Raw genomic sequence first — 14,108 nt, 5'->3', positions numbered from 1 at the left:
TGCCCACTGCACAAAGGGGATTAGTGGCACCAGACCTATTAAATCGCAGCACAATTACAATGGTTCACACAATGTATTTATATGTATAGAAATCCATTCGAGGTAAATCTGGACACCAATTGTAGATGTGTTGTACAGAACACTCTTGACCCCTGTTAAAGGTCCAGTGCGGAGAATGCACACTGAGTTGCAAGTTGTACATCTTTGTTGGTGTTGAGTTCTTCAGCCAACTCATATTCTGAAACCGTACTCCCCTGATATACCATTGAAAAGTTTGGAGCAGATCAGTCTTGGGGGAAGATTGAGGCGCTTGATCAACTGGACTAATAATAGGGTAAATAGAGTAGGTGATTAGTATAGAGATGGGGTGCTGCTTCCATTTGAGGAATTAGCAGCAGTTTATGAGATTCCAAGAGGGCAATTTTTTTTACATCGAGCTTTGATTGCTGGGGTGCGACGCCATAGGGGTTTAGGCTTAGAAGAGCCTCTATTACACCATGCTTGTCAAATGCTGTGTACCACTACAGCTTGCATCACGTTTTAAGAACTGGAATGATAACGCCCCTTGGGGGTCTAAGAGAGAAATGGGAGGAGGACTTGTCACAACCGATACCAGAAAAATTAATGACTAAGATTCTTGCAAACACTAGAACTGTGTCTAGAAATGCGAGATTTAAATTGATTTTTTTTTATTTGCATATCTAGCTCCTGGAAAAATAGTCTGGATATGTCACACTAATGTAGCATCCCATAGGTGTGGGGAACAAGGGGTGGAGATTGCATTTGGAGTGGTCATGTTTTCTATTGGAGTAATACAAGAAGGGCAAGCATCCTGCATTAATAAAGTAAGAAAAATATCAATTGCATGTGCCCCTATGGTCCGCCTGCTGGGGGGATTCCTAAGATCAGCTAAGTGTAAAAGTACAACAAGGGTCATTGACCTGGCCCTGGACGGGAGGTGACCATGAATTTGAAGTAGTTCAGGCCTCCCAAGGTAGCAACACGGAAAGAGGAGTTGATTTTGTGGGCTGGTTATGAGAGCTTAGTAGTATACAGTGAAGTAAGAAAGGGTTAAAAAAATCAATTAAAAAGGTACAAACATGGGATCAATTATTGGATTCCTTTAAAAATGTTGATATGAATGATAAGTCTGTGGATGAAAATGAGTAGTAATATAATGAGTCTGGGCTGATAATGAGTAGTAAAGTAATGAAAATGAACTGTGTATTGGAAAAGTATGGTTCACTAAATATAGTCCTGGAAATAAAATGTATTTCGCAAACTAATATATTTGAAACAGTAAGTACCTAGAGAAATAAGATGCGACTACATATGCTGTAAAGGGGGGCTGGACTAAGGGGGAGAGGTTGGGGAAAGTAGTTATTGTAATTGTATGAATGTGTATGTTTTATTAAAATAATGTTTCTAAAAAAATAAAACTTATATAAACAAACTAAGGGGAAGCAGATTCAATAAGTCTTCAGAATTTGCAATAAAGTTATGGGTATTTTGACAGGAACATGAGATAGACTTGACAGCACAATATTTGCCAGGGAGACAAAATATGGTGGCAGATTGGAATTCTGGACATATCAGGGATTACAACAAGTGGATGTTGAAAAAGGAAATCGTATGGGCGATGGAGTCCGATTTAAGTCTGACTTACCGAAAGGAGAATTATTTCATTTGGCGGCCGGATCCAGGGGAGATGACAGTAGATGCTTTCACACAGAATTGGAGGGTTCTGAAAGAATATGCTTTTTTAATGCAGGCGAGGAGACAGAGAAGTCGATTGATACTGGTGACTCTTTTTAGGAACACACAAATATGGTTCCCATCAGTCATGGAAATGACTATAGAAATTCCATTGTTGATAAGGTCATGCAAGGGAATACTGATAGGTGTGGATAGAGAGGGAACATCCTTTAATGGAAGCAGGTGTGCTCAACCTTCTAGTATAGAAAATATTCAGAGGACTTTCAGGAAAGGCTTCAGAGCTTCTCAATAAGTCCTGGGCACCAGGTGCAAGGAAAAGATTTGGGGGAGGGGGGTGGGGGTAAGGTATATCTAGTTATGTTGGTACATGGAAAGGGGCTTGGATCTGGTGGAAGCTGATGAAATTGAGGTAGGCATTTGTTTGGCAGAGTTGTTTAGCAAGGGATTTTCATAAAGGACAATGAATTGTTACATGTCAGCGATTGCAGGAGGACATTCGCTTTTAGAAGGATTATCTGTAGGAAGAAATCCATTGGTTTGTAGAGTGATGAAGGGTATATTATATGAAAACGACCACCAAAATCAATATGTGACAGATTTTGGGAAGTGAATTTAGTTTTGAAATTGTTCATTGATTGACCAGGAAATAGATTTCTCTGAGGGAATCGTCTTGGAAACTAGCATCAGTGTTTTATCCGAGGAGATGTCAACATTTTGTGTAGTTTGGTGCATTAAGGAATATGAGATGAGAGTGAAGGAGCTTGGAGTAGATGGTATAATACAAATGTTAATATCATACGTAAAGTAGTAAGGGCTGTATCAGTGGCAACAATTACAAGATGGGTGAAGAGTGTGATGAAGGAGGCAGGAGTTGATGTTTAAATATTTAAATAACATTCTTTCGGGGGGGCTAAGGCTTCCAGAGGTTTTAGTTCAGGAGCACGATTGAGAGGAGATAATAAAAGCTGCAGATTGGTCGAATGCAGAGGTGTTCAGGAAATTTTATTTTAAACCGGTTGAGCATGTGTCTAGTTTTGTTTTAAGAAGCTTTGAACATGCACAAAGCTACCCTCCTGTCTCGTCTTAATATGTCGATTCTCATTGCTGTGTTGAATAGAGAATCATGATTTTATTAAAGACAAGGAGGCTAGCACTATCCATCCCTCCCTCCCTATCTGAGCGAGGAGAGAGAAGAAAATAATATTCTGTTATAGTATATGAGTAGTAGAATAAATATGATGATGAGGAAGAGAAATTATATCATTTGTGGTAAGAAAAGAGAGAAATGAAAAACAGTATTTAAATTTGTTTGGTTCCTTTATTTCTAAGTAAATTAGGATTTTATGTTAGAAAAAGCAGAAAAGAGAACAAGGTTATCCAGAGCAGTGCCAAAAGAGGAAGAGGATGGAGTGTTGGGGAGTTTTATGGACTGGAAGTTCTCAGTTGTTTATGCTGTCATTTTGGGTTCTAAGTTGGAACGTTAATGTGTGCTGCTTGGTAGTCATAAAAAAAGATTATGCATAATGCTAGCCTCCTTGTCTTTAATAAAATTACAATTATCTAGTCGCAATAGCAGTGAGAATCGGCATTCTCTGCACTCCTGGAATTTGCAGCCTGCAAAAGGATGTTTTTCAGTGGCTTCTTAGAATGCCGAACATTTCTTTGACTTAGTTCTTTTATAGTAACAGGAGTGCTTAGAAAGATCCTAAGGGAACGTTCATCATAATGGAATGACATTAGCAAAAAGGAATGACAAGCAGAAACCCTACACACAAGTCCTAGTGGACTTAAAATGTAAAATGTATTTCTGCTGAAAGAACACTGAATACATGCAGGAAGAACTAAAATCCTGAATCAACAACTAAGTTATAGTAAATATTTCTTTTCAATGAAATTGAATGAGTACTCATGTCCCCGTGTCCTGCTTACCTCAGGGAGAAGCCTGTACAAGTGTTCAGCTCTGTTTTCATGGGACGGGTGCGTGGACAGCCATTCTGGGATCTGAGGAGATCCTTCCAAAGTCGCGAACAAATCCATCTGCTGCCAGAAGACTGGACCCGATCTTACGTCAACGCAAGCCTGAAAGAGAAGGCCAGATGTGCAAATTAAACTGGTGGACAGAAAAAAAAATCCAGATACCAGATGGTACATTTTTTTGGCATTTATTAGAGACATGGAATGTGTAGGATATTATATTTCAACCTCTTCTTCACTAGATTTTAGATTTTAATCGTCAGGGAGTTTAGGACTTCTAGAGACGTACAATATATTGATATTGTCATTTTGGGTATTTTGTCACTCGTCATGTGTATTGTTATCCACATCGATTTTGCTCAATCAATTTACAGCCCTCTGTAGGATATCGGTTAATCCACTGATCCACCAGATGGGAATATACAATGATCTCAATATTGAAACCAATGTTTATGTGTGTGTTTTTTATTTTTTTATTTGAAAAAAACATAGGTTTCAGACATGTTACAGTTAGGAATTTTCATATAAAAAACCTTAGAAAGTCATTGAAAAACCATAGCTTTTAGAGGTGTTATAAGTTGGCTGGACATTTCACTCATACTAAACAATTGAAATTCCAGTTATAGTTAGTTGTACTAACTGTAACTCTTGCGCCCGCAATCCACTGGTGATGATATCACATATTACATCATTCATTACATGGTCAATGACATCACTGATGACATCTCAAATTACACCACTGATGACATCATCTAGTGAATGTGGTTTGGTTTGGTATTTAAATATGTATTATATATACACCAAGCTGCATTGAAGAATCAGTGGATATATAAATATCTGGTTAGAGCATTTAGTAGCAGTGTGATTGATTGTTTATTTGAGTAATTTATAGTGTCACACTAAATATATTGAATAGTGACTAAACTGTGTGAATATCTGTATTACTTGGTCAGTTGTTGTGTAAACTGCTGCACCAGTTGGACACTAGCTACGTGAAAGTCTATATTAGTTATTGATTAGTTAACGGTTTATTTCTAATGTTGAGTAAATGTGTGTGTGCTTCGGTGGGTGGTCTGTGACTGCCCAAAGATATGCGAGTAGTTAATTCAGTACGTATATGAGGTTAAGACTACGTATTATAATACTTGTTTGGGTGAGTGAATATCTTTATTGGTGTGGTGATGAGCAAAAACATTTCCCAATGGTACATGTCTAACAAAGTAGAAAAAAATAAAAGACAGTGTATGTGACAGTTGTTGTATATAAATAAGTTCACATAAAAATCATTGATTCCATGAGTGACTGTATAGATAGTTCTATACTTGTAATAGTGATTTCATAACACACTAAGTATGAGTTACTATTCTAATGAATAAATGAAGTGACATTTGTATAAGTGTGTACCTGAGTAAATGTAAATAAGGTACATTGCCTGAAACCAATAGTTTTTTCGTTGAATTTCAAAGGTTTTTGAAATGACAATTCCTACCTATAATGTTGACCATTTCCCTATATTTTGAACAAGAAACCAAATCTGCAATGCTACCTACAAAATCAGGCAATAGTTCCACTTACCACTAACAAATTAACATCAACATTTAACTAATGTAAGAAAGTCGACTATGTACTGCGTGAATTACATCCAACTCACAGTCATATTTAAAGATCAATATGTGATAGAGGTTCTAATTATACACTTCCGACACCAAAGGAAATCACAATACCCAATGCCATCACCACCACAACTACCCCGAACCCCTCCCCCCCTACTACGTCAGAGGCAGCGCAAAACAGGACAACGGACATTTCCAAAATAATATATCCCCTCAACAGTACACTAGCTCAATCTACAGAGATGTGGCAACCAAGTATGTATAAGGGAAAGAACTCGAACATTAACAATAATGTACACAACGCTAAGACTACCGGTGAAATACTATACACAATTCACTATACAAACCAAAAACTTTTCAGTGTGTAGATACACCATTGATACGTGTAGTGTACTGAATAGTGAACGCAACCATATTATCTCAGACACTTGGGAATATTTCGGTCATGTAGCTGTGTTCACTTCCCCCCCCCCCCCCTTTGAAACAGAAGCGGAGTGGGCTAGTCCAACGTAAATAACATCAACGTAAGACTATAAATAATTAGGCTACGCCTTGGGCGTGGTTCACTTATGCAAAGAGAAGAGACTGCGCCGCAGACAAGGTCCGCACCCTGCAACGTGGCTGCCGCCATGACCACGTGCCTCCTCGATACAGGCCCATTGCGAACTCAGCGACACAGCACCGCAGCCTTATGTCTGTATCGACTACTGTCTTCGATCTACACTGCAGACAGCAGGGTTTACAACTTGAATTCAACTTTAGATCTAAATTTGTCGTCGGTATCTGTGCTGAGTACTGCCTTCAATCTAGTCTGCGATCAGTAGAATTGACAACTTGATACCAGTTGCGCATCAGCACTACAGAAAACATTGAATTCAGTCTTGATTTATTTAAGGCTGAGACAATAGTACTATGTCCTCAGATTTTGTTAAAGTTTGAACAGTAGGAAATTAAAACTTCATTTATTCAATGCAGAGACAATTACGGACAGCATTTAAGTTAGCCTTGATTTATGTAAGGCAGAGACAATTTTGTTAATGAATGCCACAAAAACATTCCTCAATGTCTGTACTAAGTATTGCCTTCAAATGATCAACAGAGTTCACAACTTGATACCAGAAGCGGGTATGCACTACAGACAACATTGAATTAATTCTCGAGTTATTTAAGACAGATACAATTCTACTGTGTCGTCAGAGTTTGTTAACGTATGTCACAAAAAAGCATTTGTCAATGTTTGTGGACTACTGCCATAAATGTACTCTGCGGACAGCAGGGTTCACAACTTGAATTCATCTTTCCATCTACACTACGGACAGTAGGGAATTCAGCCTTGATTTATGTAATGAAGAGACAATCCTACTGTATGTGTTCAGATTTTTTTTTTAAGTCACAAAAATCATTTGTCGATATCTGTGCTGACAACTGGCTACGATCTACATTGTGAGGGCTCACGATTCAGGTGGAATGGCGATTGCCATGACGCATTCCAATAGGCAAGAGACATTGTACCAGTGCGACCCGCCCGAACCACGAACCATTGCAGGGTGCGTAAACGCTGAATTCTTAATGTACCACTAATTCACTGCACCACAAGTCATCCCCACGTGGCCTTGTTAAAGTATTATTCACTAGGCAAAAAACATTGCTCCCAGTACGGCCTGCCCTGACCACGTGTCATCGCAGGTTACGTACAAGCTCACTGCCAAAGGTACCAGTAACTCACTGCACCATAATTCATCGCCACGTGGCCATATTCGGGCAGAATTCAATAGAGAAAAGACATTGGTCGGAATACGGCCCCCCTTTACCACTCATTATCGCAGAATACGTACAAGCTCAGCGCTAAAGATACCACTGACTCAATGCACCATAAATCAACGCAAAGAAGAGTGAACAGTTTTATGTCAGCAATGAGGCATACTATCACTTTTAAATGAAATTCATGCAGAATTCAATCAACAAAAAACATTACTTCAATTACTGTGCCTCCCCACCCAACCACGCATCATCGCAGGGTACGTACACGCTAAGCGCCAAAGGTACTACTAACTCAGTGCACAACAATCATCGCCACGTGACCGTATTGAGTCAGATGTTTTATTTGGAAGAAAATTAATTACACTGTTGATTTATTATTTGCAGAGTACAATACCAAACTAAGTATAACATTTATCAAACCCTATACATTATCCCATTATTAGGCTTCCTTTAACAACTTATTTTATATCACTTATAGATTTACTTGAATAATAAATTTCATGCTGCAAGTGCAAAGGTACACTTAAGGATACCTCACTTTTTCTTCATTGGAAACCTGAATTTCTTTTTTAGATGCAAAAATGGCTATACCACTGAAAGAATCATTTGATTCTGATCATTTTGTTGTTGAAGAATTCATAACCATTGATGGTAAGAAAAAAAGTTCCCCCTCAAAGTACATGCAGTCCAGTATGCAACAGTCAATGCTTTCAGTGCAGCCCGTTCAGACCACGCATCATTGCAGGGTGAGGACACGCTAAACACCAGACGTACCACTAACTCAGTGCACCATAAATAATCACCAAAAGGCTTTATTAAGGCATAATTCTGTAGTAAAAAAACATTATCCCCAGTGCGGCCTATCCGGTCTACGCATCATCACAAGTTACGTACACGCTCAGTCCCAAAGGTAATACTAACTCAGTGTACCATAATTCATCGCCACATGGCCATATTCAGGCAGAATTTAACTGATTCTTCATTCATTTTTTATAAAGTGCAGTACCAAACAAAGTAACGTCCCTCAGACCTACACAAAGTCACCACATGGCCTTACTAAGCCAGACAAAAAACATTACTATCAGTACGGCCTGCCCAGACAACACATCATTGCAGGGTCCCCAGAACCTTGTTGTTTCAGGTACCACTAACTCAGTGCAAACCAAACTAAATATAACACCTATCAAACCCTACACAATATCCCTTTAGTATGCTTCCTTCAAACCATTTTTTATATCACTTATAGATATAGTTGAATAATAAAATGCACGCTGCATAGATGTTCTATCTTCCACTTCAATCATAATTGCAGATGATGCACTCCACCATAAGATCTACACTGCGGACAACAGGGTTTACAACTTGAATTCACCTTTGCATCTACACTATAGACAGTAGGAAATTCAACCTTGATTTATTTAATGCAGGGACAATTATACTGTATGTATTCAGATTTTGTTAAAATAAGTGAAAGAAGACTTGTTCTATAACTGTACTGACTACTAGTTTCAATGTACAATGTGCACAGTAGGGATCACAACTTGAATTTACCTTTTCATCTACACTACAGACAGCATTAAATTCAGCCTCGATTTATTTAAAGCAGAGAAAAAAATAGTTCTGTTGCACTGCTACTATGCGCAAGTCCCTTCAATCGCTGCATCTTGTGAACTATGATAACAAAGAATGTAGAAGATTGGCCAAAATGTACCTCCACCACCGGCAATACCAAGTACCTCTGGGGTATCACCTTCAACATCGCCACCAGACATATGTTCCCAATTTGGGAAAGTTAGAATGCACTGCGTGAAGTGGAATCGTTTAATTTGTTATGGGGAGCAATCAGTAAACCTAGTTTGCACAGTAATTGATAACTATCAATGCTAGTTTCCCCCCCCTCAAAATTCATACAGTCCAGTATGCAACAGTGAATGATTTCAGTGCAGCCCGCTCAGACCACGCATCATCACAGGGTGAGCACACAATAAACACCAGACATACCACTAACTTAGTACACCGTAAATAATCGCCACATGTCTTTGTTAAGGCAACATTGAATAGTCAAAACACATTTTTACCAGTGCGGTCTGCCTGGACCACGCATCATCGCAGGCTCCAAATAAACCGTCCCTACCTCAGTGCACCACAACTCATGAACTCTTTACGATAGAATCTTCTGTGTATTATTTCACATACAATGCTCCTACCTTTGTACAGCAGAAGTCATGAACCGTTTATGATTAAATATCTGTATATGATATCATGATTACTATTCTACTTGTTACCAACAGCAACGTAATAAAATCGAGTCGAGCACACGTGCCGGTACCCACTTCAACTATCTATCTGTGTCTGTGTATTTATTGTGTTTGTAAAATGCTGCTCCTCCGCCCTACCACATTATATTGTGCTATAAATAGCGTATGCAACACTCTTACCTTTGACAGTAAGTGTGGGCTATTCCGCCTTTTTTCTAGCATATTTACATAGCGCAAAATCAACCCAAAACTGTATCAGCAATTTACATGACCACCGTATTTACCGTACATTTTTAGGCATGCGAGACTGAACACTGATTTCCAGCACCAAGTTCTACAGTGAACCTGAATAATCACATACGTATATAGATTAGCTGCCCTTCATGTGCCAAAAACTGCAACTGAAAGCTTTCACAGCCCTGTATTACTACAGCTGCAACACTCCACTGAATGTACAATAAACATTCATAATCGCAGTAATGTGTCAAGTCCACCATCTTTTATGTGTGCAACTATGAACGAATATAGAGTCAGTGATACCCCGTAACTTCCATGTTGGCCAAGTTGTGGAACTTTACAGATATAATTACACATTTGCTTTTAAGACCCGGGTGACGTCAGCACTACAAAACGGACACCCGAATCACTTGATTTCTCATATAGCTCACAACGGGACCACGCCCATAGCTCCGGAATCATGGTTTAGAGCCTCGCGCAGCACTTTGCCACTGGATTCATCTAACCCGGCTGAAGACAGCTGCAATGCCAGAAACTGGTCCTGGGAAGCTTGTTTCCGGTCCAGGGAAGGCATGGCTTGGCAGTTCGGGCTGGACTGTTCCCATGAGGCACAGGGTCAGACTGATTTGCATATGGCCATGTCTGAACTGGGGTGGCAGTGTGGGCTAAAGAATGGTGATGGATTAAACCCAGATCAGTTCACTGGGGGTGAGTGCTTGTATTGTCAACGCTCCGTTCATCATTTCCTTTGGTTTTGCTTTGTTCGCCATAAGTTGGCAGGGTATGCTCAGACGTGAGTCCCTTGCTCACTTTGCCACTGGATTCAAGCTAGCCCGGCTGAAGACGGCTGCAATGCCAGAAACCGGTCCTGGGAAGCTTGTTTCCGGTCCAGGGAAGGCATGGCTTGGCAGTTCGGGCTGGACTGTTCCCATGAGGCACAGGGTCAGACTGATTTGCATATGGCCATGTCTGAACTGGGGTGGCGGATTGGGCTAAAGAATGGTGATGGATTAAACCCAGATCAGTTGACTGGGGGTGAGTGCTTGTATTGTCAATGCTCCGTCCATCATTTCCTTTGCTTTTGCTTTGTTCGCCATAAGTTGGCAGGGTGTGCTCAGACGTGAGTCCCTTGCTCACTTTGCCACTGGATTCAAGCTAGCCCGGCTGAAGACGGCTGCAATGCCAGAAACCGGTCCTGGGAAGCTTGTTTCCAGTCCAGGGAAGGCATGGCTTGGCAGTTCGGGCTGGACTGTTCTCATGAGGCACAGGGTCAGACTGATTTGCATATGGCCATGTCTGAACTGGGGTGGCAGAGTGGGCTAAAGAATGGTGATGGATTAAACCCAGATCAGTTGACTGGGGGTGAGTGCTTGCATTGCCAATGCTCCGTCCATCTTTTCCTTTGGTTTTGCTTCATACGTCAGGCCAGCCCACTCCACTTACGCTACCAGGAAAAAACAAAAACGAAACATTGTCCAGATTTCCATTGTAGTGATTTCTTAGCTCCAGGTCTAGTTGTCAGAACGGCATACACACACACTCCCTCATGGCTGGTATACACCCACACCACACCCATCCAGCGCATGCGTCACTACACACGTGACACTACCAATAAAAAAGACGGAGCGCACGTGCTGTACGCCATTTTAGACTTGCTTCCATCGCAAGCGTTGTGATGGCCCGTCCTAGTGGTTCGGACGCCTCATGTAGGCCCGAACCACTGAGTACAAGGGCCCACCACTATGTGGTACCTCTTTAGTCACTGAGTTAGTGGTACCAGAAGGACTGAGCGGGTGAGGAACCTGCGATGATGATGGGAGCACAAGTATGTCGTAAGCCATACCGATATGCACCAAATGTGAGACTTCTTGGTGGTAGACTGGGACTGCATGATGTAGATGGTGTCCTGTCCACGGAAAGGTGAGCAGTGAGGCCTGGGTGCGCATCGGAGGGAGTCGATGGGCTGCAGCAGACGGGATACGAAAAACCGACGCAGCAATTTAGATGAACGCAGTCCTATATACCGAATCTTATTCCATTAATATTTTTTTTTTCCAATAGCAGGAAAGTTTTTATAATCGGTCAAACGTCCGGAATATAAACTGTACAAATAGTTGTTTTTAAATGAGGGAGGGAAGGTGTGTGAAAGGGCGATGTTATTGTACTCCACTTTAAGACAGTAACAAATATCAATCATAACATCTTTCTTTTACTATCTTTTAGATGTAAAGCTTCAGGGTGCATTATGTCCCGACACGTGGTGAAAAACACACCGGTGACAGAAAAGTGAGCTACGAATATTCTTTTCTGTAACTCTCTCACTTCCTCTCTCCTTTCATAAAAAATGACACACAATGTTAACTTCCTTTTTATCTTACAGGTTGTGTTTCAGAAATTGGCGTCACCCCCCCAAAACCTACAAAGCTCTACGTTTGTGTGTTCTGCAATGATGCGTGGCCATCGTAACAGCGTCTGAGAAGCCTGCTTCAACACGTGGTGCACCCTCTCTGAATCACAAGGTGAGCAAAGAAACTTGTTTCCGAAACAACGACAAGTTATCTGTGAAAGGAGAGAGTGGGTGGTGTGCAGCATCTTCACTGCGTAGGTATGTACAATTACCTCCGAGCAGTGAGGATAGACTACAACAGTCTATGGGGCAGATCTACAAGCCCCTTGTGTCACTTTTAACAAGCAAGGAGCTTCTAAATCTACCACTGACTTCCCAAGAAAAACACTCCCCTCCGGACTCTGCGAGTCAATGGGGTGCAACAGTCTAGGTACGCAATATTGAGAACTCACCGCTATGCAGTGGGTGTGCATGGGATATACTACTTTAGAAGAAAAACAGCGCACAGACATCTCCTTACAGTGGAACTTGATGAAATACGTTATCCTGAGTGCACAAATAAATAAAGCAAAGATATACATGTGCAGCTGTATGTACTATGCTATTACTAACTTTATATACTATCTTTCAGATCACTAAACTAGAGGGTGCACTATGAACCAGCACATGCTTGGACACACAACGGAGGCAAAAGGTGAGCTATGAGTATTTTCTCCAGTATTAACTGCTCCATCTATAACTTTCTCTCTCTCACAGTTTTAATGTCGTTTTTTCTCTCTTTCTCTGTTTTACTCTCTCTCACATCATTTCTCTTTCTCTTTTAAAGTTATGGAAGCTGCTGTCCACTCTGCCATGTACAACCAAAGCTGAGTTCACGTTGTGAACTCTGTTGGTCACAGTGTTTACACAAGGTAAGCACAGCGGCCTAGATATACAATGCCTCTGATTAAATGCATTAGAAATAAAAGAGCTTATTTACAAGCCCCTTGCACCCCTTTTGCAGCACTTTCAACATGGGTAGAGTAACACAAAAGTGGCACAAGAGTCTTGTAAATATGCCCTAAAGAATATTATCCTGCATAGAGACTTGATTTCTTACCTAATTCTGTCTCATCTCTGAATCATTTTAAAGATCTGTTGGTCCATAGTGTAAATCTGACGCAGAAGGCACTTCCATACAGACACCTCTTGAACGCGGGCCTATAAGACAGGTGAAATGTATCAGGCATACTGCAGACGTGCAAATAACCAAATTTCGCCAAGTGTTACCTTAACTTGTAATGTTTGATCTCATTTAGTCACATCGATCTAATTCTGAACACTTATTTTCGTTTTTGTTTTGCAGATTACCTACTCTACTTCTATTGGAGTCCATATCACATTTTGTTGAATTGTTTTTCTAAAGTTATGTTTCTAGTTATTTATAACATTGTTATCTTTAAGTTATGTTTACGTTTCCAGTTATTTATTATTGTTTTAATAAAAGTTAATTTTTAAAAAGTATATACGTCTTCTTTTTCTGACATTTCACTATTATTAAGTGTGATAATGATAGAGTTAGAAAACATTTAAAAATATAAATGATATTTATAACTTGAAGTATAATACTGAGGCTAACTCTTTACCAAATCTTTACCAGAGTGTATAGCTACGACTAACGGCTCCTATTTAAAACTCTACAACATTAACTGTTTCGATTAGCAATATAGTGTGGTGAATTCCTAACCTCTGTGCTCATTTAAGTGTTCCATGAACTGTTACTATGGTAACAGGCAGAAAACCGTTTAGGGGTAGGGTTGAAAGGTACTGGCTGTACAGAAACCGTTATATTTACCCAGGATCCTCTACATGACAGAAAGGAAAGCAAAGGAAGACAGAACACTGTGTAGCAGATTTACAAGCCCCTTGCGCCACTTCCGCGTCACTTTTCCCATCTTAAAAGTGATGCAATAGTAACGCAATGAACTTGTAAATCTGCCCCATGCACATTACGAGCAAAACAAGTACACAACTCATTCAATTATTTATCGATGACAATCAGACAGTATTGCTTCACGATTCACAATGAACTTCAATAAATACTTTGTGCCTATTTAAATGGAAGACGAGATTTTCGACATTACAAAACTTAGTGGCATACTTACAAAGACGGAGTTAAAATTGTTGTCGCTTTAACGCCTACAAACAACAACAAAAACGCCG

The 14,108-nt window shown here is 40.2% G+C and overlaps 1 protein-coding gene across 2 annotated transcripts in view; it reads right to left on the bottom strand.

The window, feature by feature from the left end:
- OMA1 (OMA1 zinc metallopeptidase) overlaps positions 1–14,108 on the bottom strand; it is a 797,057-nt gene that overhangs the window by 54,402 nt on the left and 728,547 nt on the right. For both annotated transcript variants that reach the window (XM_078669974.1, XM_078669983.1), the window contains one exon: positions 3,646–3,795. In XM_078669974.1, coding sequence (XP_078526100.1) covers positions 3,646–3,795 — 150 coding nt within the window. The remainder of the gene's footprint in view (positions 1–3,645; positions 3,796–14,108) is intronic.

Source organism: Lissotriton helveticus, chromosome 1_2 (genome assembly GCF_964261635.1).
Source record: "Lissotriton helveticus chromosome 1_2, aLisHel1.1, whole genome shotgun sequence".
Taxonomy (NCBI): domain Eukaryota; kingdom Metazoa; phylum Chordata; class Amphibia; order Caudata; family Salamandridae; genus Lissotriton; species Lissotriton helveticus.
The sequence above is the reverse complement of the archived record's forward strand: the minus strand, read 5'-3'. Positions and strand labels throughout refer to the sequence as shown.